The 19733-nt window shown below is 41.9% G+C and overlaps 1 protein-coding gene across 1 annotated transcript in view; it reads right to left on the minus strand.

The window, feature by feature from the left end:
• Window positions 1-8336: 8336 nt before the first annotated feature.
• LRIT3 (leucine rich repeat, Ig-like and transmembrane domains 3) overlaps window positions 8337-19733 on the minus strand; it is a 54575-nt gene continuing 43178 nt past the window's right edge. Inside the window, exons 4-5 of the mRNA XM_056555252.1 lie at window positions 18560-18865; window positions 8337-9460 (exon numbers count right to left, since the gene is read on the minus strand). Coding sequence (XP_056411227.1) covers window positions 8367-9460; window positions 18560-18865 — 1400 coding nt within the window. The 3' untranslated portion in view covers window positions 8337-8366. The remainder of the gene's footprint in view (window positions 9461-18559; window positions 18866-19733) is intronic.

The raw sequence follows: 19733 nt of genomic DNA on the forward strand, positions 1-19733 counted from the left end.
CACATGAGTCTGCAGTGTATACAGCCCCTCCCCTTCTCTTCACATGAGTCTGCAGTGTATACAGCCCCTCCAACGTCCAGGACGAACCAGTGTACAGTGGTCCCTCAACATACGATGGTAATTCGTTCCAAATGAACGATCGTTAGTTGAAACAATCGTATATTGAGGAATCCGTGCAATCTAAAGTATAGGACAGTGGTCTCCAACATGCGTACCTCCAGATGTTGCAAAACTACAACTCCCAGCCAACGGCTGTCCGGGCATGCTGGGAGTTGTAGTTTTGCAACATCTGGAGGTATGCAGGTTGAAGACCACTGGTACAGGAGGTTATACAGTACAAACCTGTCCCCGCCCCTGCCCCGGCAGCTCACCGCTGCCCTGAATGTCGCCCTCCATCGCTGTCGCCGCGTCCCCGGACCGTCTCTGCTGCGTCTCTTCATCACCGTCATCATGTCGCTGTGTACACCGCTCCTATTGGATGACGGGACGGCGTGCGCTATGACGTGATGACGACGATGGAGAGCACCGGCGATGCAGGGGATCCCGAAGAGGACGGTCGGGAGCGCCGGTACAGGTGAGTGACACCCACCGGACCACACGGGGCACCGTAAACGGCTATCCGGTGGCAGCTGAAGCAGTCAGCGCTGCCGGATAGCCGTTTATGCGATGGCCCCCGACATAAAAAAGCATCGTATGTTGATGCTGCCTTCAATATGCGATGGCCTCTGAAAGGCCATCACATGTTGAAATTATGGTATGCCGGGGCCATCGTAGGTCGGGGGGGTCACTGTACACAGAAGGACTGAATGCATTCCAGAAGGCAGGGGGGGCAGTTCTTTGACTGGCTTTTTCAGTATGAAATACTGACACATTTTCTAATGAAAGCAATTGCAAAACCTATTGCTTTACAACATAGCAAAAGTTTTTATATCTGACAGTGCCCATTTAAGTATTTACTGGAATCATGACTATTATTTTTTATACTTATAGTTATTATAGGTGGCTCCTTGCAGATGTTGTCCTTGGTGTGATTTGATCCCACGTCTGCAGCACTGTAAGGAAACAGTGGTAGCCACCATGTCCCTCACATGGTAATTAAAAATGAATATAAACTGCTAATAAATCAATGCAAACTGATTCAAACGGTTTGTTATTTTGACAGACAATTCAATCGGATCCTTTAAAAAAAAAATGTGATAAAAAAAATCAAATAAATACCAGATGAAGTTACAGAATCGTATAATTATATTTTATTTACTATTTTATGATTTTTACTGAAGATTTTCTACCCTTACAAGTATGTTTTATATGAACTTCTGGTAATATAAACTATTTGATAATTTGGCACCAAAGGGGTCATATTGATGTAGGATTAAAGGGATTTTATCATATATGTATCTCGAATATGTATCGTATATGTATGATTAAAGGGGTACTCCACGGGCCAGCATTCGGAACATTTGCACGCGCGCTTCTGTTGTCGACCATGCCCCCTTGTGATGTCAAGCACCGCCCCCTCAGTGCAAGTCTATGGGAGGGGGTGGTGCTTGACATCACAAGGGGGCGTGGTTGACAACAGAAGGGCGCGCACAGTGTTCGGAACTAAATGTTCTGAATGCTGGCCAATGGAGTACCCCTTTATGGTCTATTCAGTATTCTGCACCAATTTGATGCGCAGGATTTTCTGCTGCAGATTTCAATGTAAACTGAATGATTGAACACAGCTTCAAATCCTCCGCATCAAATTTGCGTGTCAAATCTGCGTAGACTACTGTACGTGTGAATAGACCCTTAAAGGGATTTTATCGTATTTGTATCTCGTATATGTATCGTATATGTAAGATTAAAGGAATTTTATCGTATTTATATCTCGTATATGTATGGTATATGTAAGTTTAAAGGGATTTTATCGTATATGTATCTGGTATATGTAAGATTAAAGGAATTTTATCGTATTTATATCACGTATATGTATCGTATATGTAAGTTTAAAGGGATTTTATGGTATATGTATGTTGTATATGCATCGTATATGTAAGATTAAAGGGATTTTATCGTATATGTATCTCGTAAATGCATCGTATAGGTAAGATTAAAGGGTTTATTGTATATGTATCCAACTGGAGATTGAAGCAAGGCATTGAAGGTTTGCTTACAAAGCATTGCAATGAACAGAGTATGTGACTGAAATCAATCCTTATAAAATTCCTGTATTAAATTACTCCTAACATTCAGCAGAGATATAATGTTTAGCTTACCTATGCTGCATGAAGCCATAAAACAGTAGTCCTGCATGAAAGGCATAGTAGGCCATCTGGGCAGCGGATCGCACTCATGGGTGTGTTTGCAGTTCTCGGGTAGTTGACATGCTTAAATGATGACACCGGAGAGAGAATACATCTCCATAACCAACATTTAACTGCCAGGGTCTACCACCTGCATGTGCCCTGCAGAATTCTTAGCTTTATTCTGACTTTAGGGATCTTTTTTAAGAAAAGGTGAGCAGGCATGAAGGCAAGACATGATTTTCAAGAATGACTCTTTTAAGATGGATCACATTGCTTGACTCCTAAGTAGTACTGAATACATAGGACCAGCTGCTTGTAGAGTAAGCCAAAGAGCTGGTCAGTGGCCCAAGTGTCAGTGTGGGAAGAAGTAACAGACATCCTAGAGCTTGGCATTCAGGCTTAGCTACCAAACACACCCTTCAGAGGGGGCACAGCTGCAGATTCTGCTGCTCAAAAAGGAAAGAAAGGACAAGGAAAGGTTACGTTCAATGTGAACTCCGCTTCCCTGCTCTACAACTGCGCTCAATGAACAGCTATGAAGTATCAAGAATGCATTTGATCATGTGTACACTGTCACACAGATTCTTGAGAAGACATAAAAAGAACTAAAATGTCCCTGACTCTGGCACATTGTGTCACAGCAGGAAGATTGTACAGCAGAACAATGCAGGCATGTATGTGCTTCATTGATTCACCACATTCTAATCTCATAAATAATCCCTCAATTTGTCCAATGACGCACATTAAAATGACTAACCTTTCTAGCTAAATCTGATTTCTTTTACTTCTTCTTGCAGATTTTACTGTGCCTGGTATTTGGCACTTTGGCACTGCGCTTGTCTGGATTTCCTTCTATACGTGTTTTAGGGACATTAAATCATGGACCTTATTGGGAACATTAAATGACTCTCTAACTAATGTGAATGGCGATGATTTCTGTACAACTCTGCAAATATGTTGGAGCTATTGAAGCAGAAATGGCATAACATTGAGCCTTTGTCATTACAATTACAATAGGATATCTGGACAGTGTGTATTACACATTACACAATGGTATTAGTGATACCATTTTTGGGCGTGCTGTGGGTATTGCTGACTGTTGTTGAAAAGTAAGGAAATAAAAATTTAGGTTGCAAATAGAATATTCCATCTTTATATAAACTGGTCACTGCTTACTTGATATGGAACATTTGTTGCAGTGCAGCACTTTTAAACAATCTGATTAGAGATGAGCGAACTTACAGTAAATTCGATTCGTCACAAACTTCTCGGCTCGGCAGTTGATGACTTATCCTGCATAAATTAGTTCAGCCTTCAGGTGCTCCCGTGGGCTGGAAAAGGTGGATACAGTCCTAGGAAAGAGTCTCCTAGGACTGTATCCACCTTTTCCAGCCCACCGGAGCACCTGAAAGCTGAACTAATTTATGCAGGATAAGTCATCAACTGCCGAGCCGAGAAGTGCGTGACGAATCGAATTTACTGTAAGTTCGCTCATCTCTAAATCTGATATGTGCGCAAGATCTATAGACCTTATTTGTGAATAGAATACCAGACATACAACAAAGCCTGACACAAGCAAAAAGTAGAGTAGATATAGATACTGTAATATAGTGGGACAGAGGAAGCAAAGATGGGAGAATGTCACTATGTATAATAATGCATTTACAATGGGTGAAATAAGTATTTAACACGTCACCATTTTTCTCATTAAATATATTTCCAGAGGTGTTATTGACATTAATATTTTACCAGTTGTTGGAAACTACCCAAGTATGCCATACATATACAGAAACCAAAAGAAATATATCCAAAAAGTAAGTTACGTGTAATGATGAAACGACACCTGGAAAAAGTATTGAACACATGAGGAAAAGGAGGTGCAAAAAGGCATGGAAAGCCAAGACAAAATGTAAAATCTATCAGTATTTAAAATCAATTCAGCCCCTTGTCAGTGCAAATTAATATCAGCTGGGTCAGTCCCATACTGATGGCCTACAAAAAGGTCTCATTGCCAAGGTGTCACACAAGACACATCTCATGATGAGTAAAAACAAAGAGCTTTTTTAAGACCGTCACAACCTAATTGTTGCAAAACATCACAATGCTGTTGGTTACAGGTACATTTCTAAGTTTCTAAATGTTCCAGTGAGCACTGTTGGGGCCACAATACGGAAGTGGAAAGACAATCATTTCACCATAAAAAAATTATAATAAAAAAAAATAACACAATGCAAATCGAAAGAGACTTCTGCTTCTGAGCTGTTTGCCTCACATTTTCCTTACTTTTAGGGGTATTTATAGGCATCTTGTCAAAGCAAGACTACAGACTAGCTGTAGAGACTACAGCTACGGAAAAGCTATTTCCACTATGTATACTTTACAGCAATCGTGGCCTTTTGTCACTAGCTGTCTACATTTGGGCAATTCAAGTGAGTGGAGCCGCTGCCAGGATGCCATGAATTATGTCACCATCCCCTTTTGACCGGATGCCAATAGATTCCCATCCGCATTATAATAAATTGCACTTCATGGATGATAGCATAATATAAATATTGTGACTTACCTTTATTGCTTTGTTTTTTTTCACTGACATTTCCAAGTATGGATCATTGACCTGGTAATTGTTAGTTAGTTGCCCTTTACCTCCAGCAACGAACAATACTGCATTGTTCATGTACGGTTGCTGTCTAACCTATTTTCCTGCTCTGCACCTCCAGTATATTGTTAGCTTTGTTGATGCCTTCTAGCTAGATGAATACAGCAACCAGAGAAATAACAGTCTACCTCTGACTAATGTTTGTCCCACATTTATAGAATAGCTTCGATGTTTGTCATGTACTATGTTAGTGGGATTTATTACGAGATTTCAATCACCACACGGATGACTGTTCACACCTATTTTTATATAATGAAATATTTACTCAAGCAAAAAATATTGTAGTCACATACAGTCGGTGAAAAAAGTATTGAACACATCAACTTTTTTCACACTAAATAGTGTTTCTTTGAGACAACAGTACCTTCTTAAAACTACAGCTGTAGCCAGCGCCATTGTTATGTTTAGCCACAAAAAAAAGGTTGTGAAGGTCTTGAAACAGCTCTTTGCTTTTACCTATATTCCTTGTGTGACACCTGGGCCATGAGACCTTTTTTGTAGACCATCAGTATGGGACTGAACCAGCTGATATTCATTTGCACTGACAAGGGGCTGGATGGCTTTTTAATTGATAGATTTCAGCTGTTAACTGATAGATTTCAGCTGTTCTCTTGGCTTTCCGTGCCTTTTTGCTCCTCCATTTCTTTATGTGTTCAATATTTTCTTTTACCTGTATCATTTCGCATTATTACATATAACTTCATTTCTTAGTTTTTTGTTTCTTTATATGTATAAAAGATTACTTGGGTTGTTACCAACATCTGGTAAAATTTCAGAGCAATAGCACCTTTGGAAATACTGTATATTTAGTGAAAAAATGGTGACGTGTTTAGTACTTAAAGCAATGGTATAGCCCTTCAGCTTTTGCAAAACTAAAATTCCGAGAATGCCCGGACAGCTGTTGGCTGTCTGGGCATGCTGGGAGTTGTAGTTTTGCAACAGTTATATAGGGCCACAGTTTGTAGAGGAAGGCAAAAGCACCCTAGGAAGTTTTAGCCAATTTCAGTTACTAAACAAAAAAAGCTTTTGTAAGAGCTGGTAGTAGTAGCAGTAGTAGGAGTAGGAGTAGTAGTAGTAGTAGTAGTAGGAAGAGGAGGAGTAGTAATAGTAGTAGGAGTAGTAGTAGCAGTAGTAGTAGTAGTAGCAGTAGTAGTAGTAGCAGTAGTAGTAGTAGGAGTATTAGTAGCAGTAGTAGTAGTAGTAGCAGTAGTAGTAGGAGTAGTAGTAGTAGTAGTAGTAGGAGTATTAGTAGTAGTAGTAGTAGGAGTAGTAGTAGTAGTAGTATTAGGAGGAGGAGTAGTAGTAGTAGTAGGAGTAGTAGTAGTAGGAGTATTAGTAGCAGTAGTAGTAGTAGGAGTAGTAGTAGTAGGAGTATTAGTAGCAGTAGTAGTAGTAATAGTGGGAGTAGTAGTAGTAGGAGTAGTAGTAGGAGTAGTAGTAGTAGTAGTAGTTGAGCAGTGGCAACGTAGAAAACATTTTTGCTGTCAAACAAGTTTTCAGAGCTGGTAACTGCTGAACATTACATTTTGATCTGTTGCTTTTAAGGGCTAATAGCAGCGCAGAAAAGAACATTTTGTTTTCTTCCCAATAATTTTCTATTACTGTTAAGCACAGGCGCTTATTGTCAGAGGTGGCAAAAAATCCACAGTGCAAATTAGTTTTTCACATTAAATTACATATTGGTTTCTCGTAAACAGGTCATAGCACAGAAAGAAGAAAAAAATAATTTCAAAACATTTTCTATTACCGTACACAGATGTTTTTAGAGGTGATAAGGGTTCCACAGTACAAACATGTTATTCACATATTTTTTTTGTTTGTTTGTTTACATATAATTTTAGTTGAAAAAATAATGAAAATCCTACGTACGCCCCCGCCAAGCCTGATCTGAGGAATGGACGGAAGTTGAACGTTACAGTTATGATTTAGCAATAATAATAGTCTGCGCTAATCTTTAATTGAAAGATCGAGATCTGTTTATGTTATATTGACTATAACATAAATTACATAATAAATATAAATATTTTGTTGTGAAGAATAAACAAGGCAAGTTGTACTGACAAAAACAGTATCTTCCTCTCTCCCTCACAGGAAACAATATTCAAACAGTACATCAGTATTAAAAATATATAGCCCTAAACAAGTTCGGGTGTTATTTTACAAATATTTTCACAGTGTGTGGTCTATTCTGCACCTTGGTGAATAACTTTTTGACCAGATACTAGTTGGAGATACCAGCACAATTTTAAAGGAATAGTGCCATCAGTGTTAGGCTAGGTTCACTTTTTTGGAATTTCCGCCTGCAATTCCGCTTTGAAATTGCAGGCAGAAATTCCGCTTACTAAAATGTATAGTGTAGTGAATGGTTTTCCGTTCACAAATTCACACTTCGGAAATTGTGAATGGAAAATCCGCTTGGAAATTTCCACCTGAAGAATGGCATTGCTCATTATTCAGGCAGAAATACTGGCGGAACACATTGCAGTCTATTGGAGACTGCAGTGTCGTGGACAGTCCTAGCGCCGACTGATTCAGTCGGTGCTGGCCACACTCGGAATCCGCAGTGTGAACTTAGCCTTACCCTCACTGACCTATTGGTACAGGTGTGTACTGCAGGTAACACTGAAGAAAACCGTACTTACCTGTCCCCGTTCCGTGGTCCTGTTGTCCCGCTATCTTGCTCCGTATGATCCATTTGGCTGGCAGGTCTGGGGCATGGGCAGAGCTTCCTGGCATCAACTCTGATGTTTATCTGCTGGTTCCCACTTGGGGAAACGGCAGAGGTGATGTCAAGAAGCTCTGTTCATGCCCCAAGCCTGCTGCCAGAATGGAAGAAATGGAGCAAGAAAGTGGGCCAATGGAACCACTGAAGGGGACAGGTAAGTATAGTTGTCATCAGTGTCACTACACACCTGTACCAATAGGTTAGTGTGGGTAACACTGATGACAGCTTTTCTTTAAACATCCCGTTATGGCCTTTTACCACTTTAATGCCATGGTTAATAGTGACCTCATCATATAAACCAAGAAAAGGGGCCCCTATGAACACTGAAGGCCCCCAGGTCTGACATGTTACTACTACTATTATAATAGGATTGCAGAGACAGCACTACACACTGTAATACAAATGTATTTCAGTGCATTGTGTGCGTTATTATACCCCCTAGTAGTCAAGTCCTATATTGTATATTATATGTACTCTATACTATACTATAGCTTGCCCCACATCAAACAAGCAAAGGAAAAGCTTTTATTACTCAAAGTATTCCAACTGTTAAATGATTTCCATAAATAACAAATGGTTATGTGCATGAATATGCTAAGAAGCTTTTTTTCATATTTTATTTATTGAAATAAAAAACAACAATAGAACAAATGTAAACCAAAAGAAAAGTAAATACTTTTAGAATGTAATGTAAATATTAGCAGTAGTACTCGGGCCTGGATCCTTCACTTTTATAAGTCCCTTGTGAGTCCATACTTGACCTTGAACATAAAAGAAGTCTCTCTGACTCAGTTGTGTCTCTGCGTGTCCATAGCTCACCTCCGGTATTAATTGACCGTGGTCTAAGGGACAGTGTTTCAAATTTGACGTAAGTCTCTTTTAATAGGTCTTCTTCACCAGGAGAAGGGGGTTTACGTTGCAATTTTATAACTTTATAAAGCAAAAAGATGATGATAGGCAAAACAACAATGCAGGCGACACTGCTGGCTATTACTAAGACAGATATCTGGGAGTCACTCTCCACATTTTTAAGTAGAACATCTGTAGAGAACACAATGCATTGGTCCTTCTTTGGTTGAGCTGATTTTAGGCAGACACAGGCCATGTATTTTGTGCTAGGCTGCAAGCCGTCAATTGTTACTTTATTTTTACTTGGATCTGTGCTCAACCGTAACATTTCTTCCTCACCATACTTTGAATAGAGGACAGTCAGAGATGAGCTATTTGTGGTGTTCAGCGTCTTCCATGTTAGTGTGACCCGATCCTCTGTTTCAGTAATAACTCTCAGATTTCGGACAACAGAATTTGTTTCTGTATTAGCAGCCACATTTTTAAGCGCATCTCCTTCTTTATTGCCTTGGAAAAGTTGTGTTTTCTTGCCACCAGCAGCCTGTGTTTGGCCTTTGGAGGTTTTCTGTGGCTTCTTTTCTAAGACCCGAGTTGTTGTTGTGGTGGTAGTAGGCGCTACAGTTGGTTGTACTGTCGTTTGCTCTATTGGTGATAAAGATATTATTACTGTGGGCAGTGGGAATGAAGCTGGGCTTGTTTTGCCAATTTCTTCCTTTTCCTCCGCCAGCTGATCTATTGTCTGGTCTGCCCCTGGTCTCCAACCTTGCCGGGATGGTGATCCTGTTGTGGTGACCACACCGACTACTAAGACAGTTATTGATGCTTCGGATATGCCTGCCAAATTTTTAGCTTTGCATCGGTATTCTCCTGCATCTTTGTAGGAAATGCCATTCATACTTAGAATTGACCATCTCACACCATCTGCTGGAGACTCCTGGATAACTGTTATGTAAAGAAAATAAATCACATTTAGGAAGAGATTATGTTTATATTAGTCATAATTCTTATATGCAATATAGAGATTCTTCAGGTTGTGTCCTAATAATAAGGCTTTTGTCAAAGATATTACAAAACATAGTATGATTTTAATTTATTTTAGGTTTTCTTTCTAAAACTTTTCATACTTGCTAACCTACATTTTAAACAAATAGCCAATTCCAGACTGTTGGAAAATATGGCTTAAAGGAATAGGTGATAAGTATATGATCCCTGGGGGCTCCACCACTGAGACCCCCATGATCACAAAAACAGAGGGTCCTGTGTCCCCATTGAAATGCAGCAGTGGTCAGGCATGTAAAGTGATGTTCTGTTCAGCTTTATGAGTACTGTTGGATTTTGTGATGACTTCATAAAGAAGACCTTTTTTTCATCAAAGCTGGATAGCATTTTTTTTTATGGACCTTTTAAAGGGGCCGCAGCATTCAGGCTATTCCATGCAACAGTGGACATCGTGAGCCAGTGTTATTTTATTTTTCTACATTGAAACTGAAGATGTGATACCACTGTTTTTGTGATCTGTGAGCATTCTAAAAGTGACCAGACACATCTTGTGGTAAGGTAAAGTGTGGTTTGTGTTTAAACTATATTACTGTTCATCTAGCTGTGTTTTTGTAATTGCTGATTTTAGGACACACTGATAAAGTCTGACACCTTATTCCTTTTGATAACTTAACCCCTTAAGGACCCAGACAATTTTCTCTGTAGGACATGGCCATTTTTTGCACATCTGACACCACTGTCACTTTAAACATTAATAACTCTGGGATGCTTTTAGCTTTCATTCTGATTCCCAGATTTTTTTTGTGACATATTCTACTTTATGTTAGTGGTAAAATTTTGTCGATACTTGCATCATTTCTTGGTGAAAAATTCCAAAATTTGATGAAAAAGTTGAAAATTTTGCATTATTTTTTTTACTTTGAAGCTCTCTGCTTATAAGGAAAATGAATATTCCAAATAAATTATATATTGATTCACATATACAATATGTCTACTTTATATTTCCATCATAAAGTTGACATGTTTTTACTTTTGGAAGACATCAGAGGGCTTCAAAGTATAGCAGCAATTTTCCAATTTTTCACAAAATTTTCTAAATCAAAATTTTTCAGGGACCAGTTCTGTTTTGAAGTGGATTTGAAGGGCCTTCTTATTAGAAATTCCCCACAAATAACCCCATTATAAAAACTGCACCCCTCAAAGTATTCAAAAGGTTTGTTAACCCTTTAGGTGTTTCACAGGAATAGCACCAAATTGAAGGAGAAAATTCAAAATCTTCATTTTTTTACACTGGCATGTTCTTGTAGACCCAGTTATTGAATTTTTACAAGGGGTAAAAGGAGAGAAATCTTCCTAAAATGTGTAACCCAATTTCTCTCGAGTAAGAAAATAACTCATATGTGTATGTCAAGTGTTCGGTGGGCGCAGTAGAGGGCTCATAAGGGAAGGAGCGACAGTGGGATTTTGGAGAGTGAGTTTTTCTGAAATGGTTTTTGGGGGGCATGTCACATTTCGGAAGCCCCTATGGTGCCAGAACAGCAAAAAAAAAAAACACATGGCATACTATTTTGGAAACTACACCCCTCAAGGCACGTAACAAGGGGTCCTGTGAGCCTTAACACCCCACAGGTGTTTGACGACTTTTCGTTAAATTTTGATGTGAAAATGATTTTTTTTTTTCACTAAAATGCTAGTTTTCCCTCAAATTTTAAATTTTTACAAGGGGTAATAGGACAAAAATGCCCCCCAAAATTTGAAACCCCATCTCTTCTGAGTATGGAAATACTGAATGTGTGGACGTCAAGTGCTCTGCTGGTGCACTACAATGCTTAGAAGAGAAGGAGCGCCATTGAGCTTTTGGGAAAAAAATTGTTTGGAATGGAAGTCAGGGATCATGTGCGTTTACAAAGCCCCCGGTGGTGCCAGAACAGTGGACCCCCCCACATGTGACCCTATTTTGGAAACTAAACCCCTCACAGAATTTAATAAGGGGTGCAGTGAGTATTTACACCCCACTGGCGTTTGACAGATCTTTGGAACAGTGGGCTGTGCAAATGAAAAATTACATTTTTCATTTTCACGGACCACTGTTCCAAAAATCTGCCAGACCTCTGTGGGGCGTAAATGCTCACTGTACCCCTTATTACAATACGTGAGGGGTGTAGTTTCCAAAATGGGGTCACATGTGGGAATTTATTTTTTTGCGTTTATGTCGGAACCGCTGTAAAATCGGCCACCCCTGTGCAAATCACCAATTTAGGCCTCAAATGTACATGGTGCGCTCTTACTTCTGAGCCTTGTAGTGCGTCCGCAGAGCATTTTACGCCCACATATGGGGTATTTCTGTACTCAGGAGAAATTGCGTAACAAATTTACTTTTAACGCTTGTGAAAATAAAAAGTATGGGGCAACACCAGCATGTTAGTGTACATTTTTTTTATTTTTTTACACTAACAAGCTGGTGTAGACCCCAACTTTTCCTTTTCATAAGGGGTAAAAGGAGAAAAAGCCCCCCAAAATTTGAAGTGCAATTTCTCCCGAGTATGGAGATATCCCATATGTGGCCCTAAACTGTTTCCTTGAAATACGACAGGGCTCCGAAGTGAGAGAGTTCCATGCGCATTTGAGGACTAAATTAGGGATTGCTAGGGGTGGACATAGGGGTATTCTACACCAGTGATTCCCAAACAGGGTGCCTCCAGCTGTTGCTAAATTCCCAGCATGCCTGGACAGTCAGTGGCTGTCCGGAAATGCTGGAAGTTGTTGTTTTGCAACAGCTGGAGGCTCTGTTTTGGAAACACTGCCGTACAATACGTTTTTCATTTTTATTGGGGGGGACAGTGTAAGGGGGTGTGTATGTAGTGTTTTACCCTTTATTTTGTGTTAGTTTAGTGTAGTGTAGTCTTTTTAGAGTACATTCGCACAGGTGCGTTATGGTGACTTTCCCACTAGGAGTTTGCGCTGCAGTGAAAAATTTGCCGCAGCCCAAACTTGAAGCAGGAAACTTACTGTAAGCCTGCCCGTGTGAATGTACCCTGTACTTTCACATGTGGGGGCAAACCTCCGGCTGTTTCAAAACTACAACTCCCAGCATGTACTGACAGACCGTGCCTGCTGGGAGTTGTACTTTTGCAATAGCTGGAGACACACTGGTTGGAAAACATTCAGTTAGGTTCTGTTACCTAACTCAGTATTTTCCAACCAGTGTGCCTCCAGCTGTTGCAAAACTACAACTCCCAGCATGTACTGATCGCCGAAGGGCATGCTGGGAGATGTAGTTATGCAATTGCTGGAGGTACGCAACTACAACTCCCAGCATGCCGAGACAGTTGATTGCTGTTTGGACATGCTGGGATTTGCAGTTTTGCAACATCTGGAGGGCTACAGTTTTAGAGAACACTGCAAGGTGATCTCCAAACTGTGGTCGTCCAGCTGTTGCAAAACTACAAATTCCAGCATGCCCTGACAGCAAACAGTTGTTTGGGCATGCTAGGAGTTGTAGTTTTGCAAGATCTGGAGGGCTACAGTTTAGGGACCACTATATAGTGGTCTCAAACTGTAGCCCTCCAGCTGTTACAAAACTACAACTCCCGGCATGCCCAAACAGCTGTCTGGGCATGCTGGGAGTTGTAGTTTTGCAACATCTGGAGGGCTACAGTTAGAGACCACTGTATAATGGTCTCAAACTGTACCCTCCAGATGTTGCTAGACAACTCACCGCATGTCATCGCCACCCGCCGATCTCCGTCGCCCGCAAGTGGATCCAAGTGGATCTTTGGCGCCGGTCCCCGTCGTTTCGCCATCCTGCCCCGCCTATTGTGGGTGGGCAGGACGGGGAAAAGGAAAGTTAACCCCCCCGCCCCCGATCTGCTATTGGTGGTCGCGTCTAGACCACCAAAAGCAGGGATAGGAGGGGTGGCACCCCTGCCACCTCACTCCTATGCCTTCAGGGGGATCGTGGGTGTCTTAGACAACCGCGATCCCCCTTATATTCCGGGTCACCGGGTCACTATAGACACGTAATGACCCGGAATTGCGCAAATCGCAAGTATGAATTCACTTGCGATTTGCCGCGATCGCCGACATGGGGGGGTCTGATGGGGGGGAATGATTTCAGCAGGCATCCCGGTCCTATCCCCGCCCGGTGCGCGGCGGGTGCCGGAATTCTCCATGACGTACGCGTATGTCATGGGTCCTTAAGTACCAGGGTGTCATTACGTACGCGTACGTCAAGAGTCCTTAAGGGGTTAAACTAGTTGGAATCTCAGAAATCCAATATTCTTCTTGGTATATTAGGTTCAGAATTATTTCCTCTACTTCCAGTATGCTACATACCCATCTATATCCTATTATAGGTTGCCACAAAAAAACATATTAGGAGAAATTTATTAAAGCTTGTATGTCAGTTTTCTGGTGTAAAAAAAAAAAGTAGAAAATATTTTCTCAGAGAAGATCGGAGAGAGCAGCGCCTTGTGTCAGCGTGTAGGTGGTCAGTGTAGGGTTCCTCTGTGAGGAGTGCTGTCACTAGTAGTTACGTCCAAATAGGTAGCGGTAGATGGGAGGTATGCTAGCCTGCAGTGATAGTGACGGAACCTTGGCAGAGGTCCGTAGTAGGCAATAAGATAACGGAAGGGGAAAAAAAGGCAGTGCAGCGGCACTTCCATCCAGAAGGATCCAAATGAGTCGTGCTGTAGGTTTCAAAAGCTCCTTTATTGATAGCTTGACATAAAACGATATAAGCAATATGTACAACGACAGGCAGGCAAAACACGTTTCGGGAGGGTAATCTCCCTTTGTTAATTGCAGGTAAAAGTCGTATACATGATAGTGGGACTTATATAATGGGAGAAAAAGGCACCAAATAACAAGTGTGATGTCATGAATTAGCATAAAAAATGTAACATGTAGTGTAAACATAATCTGTATAAAAAAGGGCTGCAGGTAAGTGTGGCATACATATAGGTAAAACGTTTAAAACACAAATATAGTCATAGAATGGTTTACATAGTCTTTAATTAGTCTTTAAAGTGTACCTGTCATCAACAAAAACTTTTTAAATAATGTAGATAATACCAGTATATGTATATTTGTAATATACATTGGTTAAAAAATATGTATATTTTTGTCCCTGCAGCTATTGTCTGTGTGTCTCTATGAGGAGTCCAAATACAGGAAGTGAGGGTGGACAAGCAGGGCTCTGTGCACTGAGGACAAACAGGGCTCTGTGCAGTGAGGCTCTGTGACATGCTGCGGGCTCACCTATCAGGATGATTGACAAGCCAGGAGCCTGCACAGAGCCCTGCTTGTCCTACCATCACTCCCTGTATTTGGACTCCTCATAGACACACACAGGCAGTAGCGGCAGGAATAGCACTTTTTCACCCAAAAATATACACATGTTTTAACCAATGTATATGGCAAATATAAATATAATGGTGTTATCTACATTATATAAAAAGTTTTTGTTAATGACATGTACACTTTAAATAAACACGCTACAAATGTAGCGGTGATGGGACCAATCAGGAAGGAGGGTTTCCGGTAGCCAATCACTTGCCTGTCTTGGGGTGACGTCAGTGGGGTGGTGAATGGCGCTGTCCAGATTTGAAGTCGGTCATGTGACAATGGTCAGCCAATAGGAAACGGTTCATGGTGTTGTTGGAGACCTCATTCATTTGATAGGTCAATGCCAAAGTCCGGCAGCCAATCAGCAGTGGAGTATCATTATGTATGGTCTGTACGGCGCTGTTCTGTAGCGCTCAGGGTCGCTGTGAAAACGGCAGCCAATGGGATCTGAAGTCAGACGTACGGCAACCAATCAGTATGCGGCTGTGGTCTCAATGGTAGACAGTGATGCGGGAAAAACAAACACCATAGGGTAACCAATCAGAATAAGTGATGAGCAAGTGGCGGACAATCACAAGTTGGTGGGTTCGTTCTCTCATTCATGGCGTGAAAGTTGGGACTGATGAATGGAAAGATGCTGATGCAGGTGTAATTTAGGTTGTCATTACTTTTCTTTTTCCCGATGTAAGTAGGTGTTACGCCGAGCACTCTGGGTCCCTGCTCCTCCCCGGAGCGCTCCCGGCGTTCGTCTCTGTGCAGCGCCCCGGTCAGACCCGCTGACCGGGAGCGCTGCACTGGTGTCACCGGCGGGGATGCGATCCGCGTAGCGGGACGCGCCCGCCCGCGGGTCGCATCCCATTCTCCTCACCTGCCCCGTCCTCTGGCTACTCAGTCCCAGCGCGCGGCCCCGCTCTCTAGGGCGCGCGCGCCGGCTCTCTGAGGTTTAAAGGGCCAGTGCACCATTAATTGGTGCCTGGCCCAATCAGTACCTGCACATGTGCTATGTATATATAAACCCACTTCCCCTTCCTGTCCTCGCCGAATCTTGTTGCCTTGTGCCCTGTGAAAGCGTTTAGTGTGTTCCCAAGCCTGTGTACCCAGACCTTCTGCTGTTGCCCCTGACTACGACCCTTGCTGCCTGCCCTGACCTTCTGCTACGTCCGACCTTGCTCTTGCCTTGTCCATGTGTACCGCTCCTGTCTCAGCTGTCAGCTGGGGTTGAGTCGCTATCGGGTGCAACGACCTGGGGGTTACCTGCCGCTGCAAGTCCATCCCGCTTTGCGGCGGGCTCTGGTGAAAACCAGTAACCCCTTAGACTCCGTTCCCCTGGTACGGCCCACGCCTTCACCCCACTGACACAGAGGATCCACCACCAGTGTCCTCGCTGCATACCAGTCCGGATCCTGACAGTAGGATTGGTGGCAGGGTTGGTATAATTGATTTCTTCAGGTGCAATGCAGTTTTTTTTTGGGTTAGTGTCATCACTCTTTTTTTTTACATTTTGTGATAAGTGAACGTGGATAATTCTTTGCCTTGAAGTGCTGGTCCAAGATGGTACTCTGTTCCTTGTAGACACTGATATCAGTATAGTTATGTCGTATGCGCTTATATTGTCCAAATGGGGTATTGTTAGTCCATTTTTGATAATGGCAGCTATGATAGTCCAGGTAGCTGTTCCCATCTACGGCTTTGAAATAGGTCTTAGTTTTGATTTTGTGGTCAGGCGTGTGGTATGTGATGACATCTAGGTATTCAATATTGTTTTTGGAGCAGTTGTAGGTAAAATTGAGGTTCCAGGAGTTTTGGTTGAGAGAATTGATGAAGGTGGATAAATCTTCTTCTGTGCTGTCCCAGATGATGAAGATATCATCAATGTATCTTTTATATAGGATACAGTGTTTGAACAGTTCATGTTGGAATATAGTGGTTTCTTCAAAATGGCCCATAAAGAGGTTAGCCAGACTGGGTGCAAGCGGCTCCTCATCACGGTCCCACTGCTTTGCTGTAGGTGTTCCCATTAAATTAAAAGATGTTATGTTCAAGGATAAAGAAATGCTGGCTAGGATGAATTGTAGTTGTGGTGGTGGCATGGTTGGGTCTTTTCTCAGAAAATGGGCGACAGCAGTGATACCGAGTTGGTGGTCAATGATGGTGTATAGGGAGGTAATGTCCATGGTAAAGAAACTGTACTGTTCTTTCCATTCTATGTAAATTATGGATTGGATGAAGTTGGTAGTGTCGCTGGTATAGGAAGGGAGTGAAGTGACATATGGCTGAAGGAGGATATCCACATATTCTGAAAGGTTGGAGGTGAGTGAATTGAGTGAACTGAAATTAATGACGTCTCTAACAACACCACAAACCATTTCCTACTGGCTGACCATTGTCACGTGACCGACTTGAAATCTGGACAGCGCCATTCACCACCCCACTGACTATGTAAACCATTCTATGACTATATGTGTTTTAAACATGTTTTACCTATATGTGCGCGACAATTACCTGCAGCCCTTTTTATACAGATTATGTTCACACTACATGTTACAATTTTTATGCTAATTCATGACGTCACACTTGTTCTTTGGCACCTTTTTCTCCCATTATATAAACCCCTTGTCCCATTACCATGTATACGACTTTTACCTGCAATTAACAAAAGGAGATTACCCTCCTGAAACGCATTTTGCCTGCCTGTCGTTGTACGTATTGCTCATATGATTTTAAGTAAAGCTATCAATAAAGGAGCTTTTGAAGCCTACAGTACGACTCATTTGGATCCTTCTGGGTGGAAGCGCTGCTGCAGTGCCTTTTTTTCCTTCCATTATCCTATTTTCTGTGTTTTAGTCATTTTTGCAGCTCCTCCACTACAGGGGCATGGATTTGGTACAAAAGGCTGTATGATTTCAAAAAACGTTTATATGTCATACATCAGGACAAAACATTAACCTTTCTAATATACTTCATTAAAAAATGTATCTCTATTTAATAGAAATCAAGACTTATAAGAAAGACCACAAGGGGTCCCCATACCATCCAGAACATAATGTCTGGCTGCAGCGTCATCTTTGTCCCAACTGAAGCACATGCATGGACAAAGACCAGTAGGTGATGGCGGGACTAGCACTCCTCTAAGCTCACTCCTGTCCTGTCTATCAGACTCCTCTCTGAAAACACAGAGGAGGCGTTAAAGAGCAGCCTGCAGTGATTAGATGGAGACCCAGCACAGCACAGAGGACTCAGGTAGGAAGGGAATGCCTGATCACTGACAGTGGGCTCTGTGCTTGCCATGGACACTCCCCTTCCTGAGCAGTGGATGTCAGAATGAGTGATCAGCAGAACGGAGGGATTTGTGAATCAAATACAGAGGCTAGCCACATAAAAAAGGCATGTAAAGAATCTGCATGAAGTAATGAGTAACATATATAAGCATTATTGTTCTTTTGTGATATGACAATGGAGTAACTTTTTAGCAACATATATTATATGTTAAAAACAGATTATCAGCCACATGAAATTGACATTTGGGGTTCTGCAACCTTGTAATATTAAAAAATTTGTCCAAGACAGAAAAGCACAAGGAAAAAATGGGAATGAATGAAACATCACAGCTAAGTTTATGCTGTGTCTCCAGGTTTGTACATGCATGCTGTCGTACTGATGATATAACATGTGTATATAACATGTATGAACCATCACCTGTGTAATTGGCCGCAGAGTTGTTTGTCCGACTCCAGATCAATTGTGGGGTGGGAGAGCCAGTAGCATCACATCGCAGCAGAACATTGCTGCCCAATGGGGATGTGATTTTGGTCGCTGACGTCATCACGGAGGGTTTAAGACATTGCTCGAGTTCAGCTTTTTGAAAGAGGATTCCAGTCAGAGATTCAGGCCCACTGCAGACCACCATCACATCCAGGAATATCACCTGCGGGTCCACTATCTTGGAAAGTTCAATGAGCTTCGAAATGCGGCAGTCACAAAACCAAGGGTTGTCTTGTAGACCTTGAGTTGGAGAACAATAAGAAAGTATTTAACTTACTGGAACATATTATCCCACAAATTGTTAACTGTAGGATACAGGGCAGCACCTTCACAGGGGCAGCACATTGCTGACAGCGGCATCTAAAGATAGCTTTAAACCATCCCTGGTGGTCTAGTGGGGTGAATAATCCCACCGCAGCACGATCGGGGCGGGGAAAGGGGGGGCTATCCACTGTAGAGGTAGCCCGAGGGCTTACCGCTCCTTCATGCCTGTCCACAGCTCTGCATTTGATAGAGCCTGGCTGGACCAGGCTCTACCAATTGATTGCAGAGCATACAGATCAGTGAAGTTCTATGGATCCACATTGATCTTTATGAGGAATCTACTGCTTCCTCATAAAAGTCACTTAAAGGGTTACTCCGGTGGAGTTATTTTTTTTATCAACTGGTACCAGAAAGATAAACAGATTTTTAAATGACTTCTATTGAAAAATCTTTACCCTTCCAGTACTTTTAGCAGCTGTATGCTTCAGAGGAAATTCTTTTCTCTGTCCAGAGCAGGAGAAAATCCCCATTGCAAACCTATGCTGCTCTGGACAGTTCCTGACATGGACAGAGGTGTCAGCAGAGAGCACTGTGGACAACACAAAAAAGAAATGAAAAAAGAAAATAATTTCCTCTGTAGCATACAGGTGCTAAAAAGTACTGGAAGGATAAAGTAATTTACAAATCTGTTTAACTTTCTGGTACCAGTTGATAAAAAATAAAAAAAATAAATTCCACGGGAGTACCCTTTAAGGGACCAATAAAGTGAAAAAAAAGCATGATGTCTAGGGCCGGACCTGCCTCCAGCTGTTGCAAAACTACAACTCCCAGCATGCCCGGACAG

This window comes from Hyla sarda, chromosome 1, assembly GCF_029499605.1.
Source record: "Hyla sarda isolate aHylSar1 chromosome 1, aHylSar1.hap1, whole genome shotgun sequence".
Classification (NCBI taxonomy): Eukaryota; Metazoa; Chordata; class Amphibia; order Anura; family Hylidae; genus Hyla; species Hyla sarda.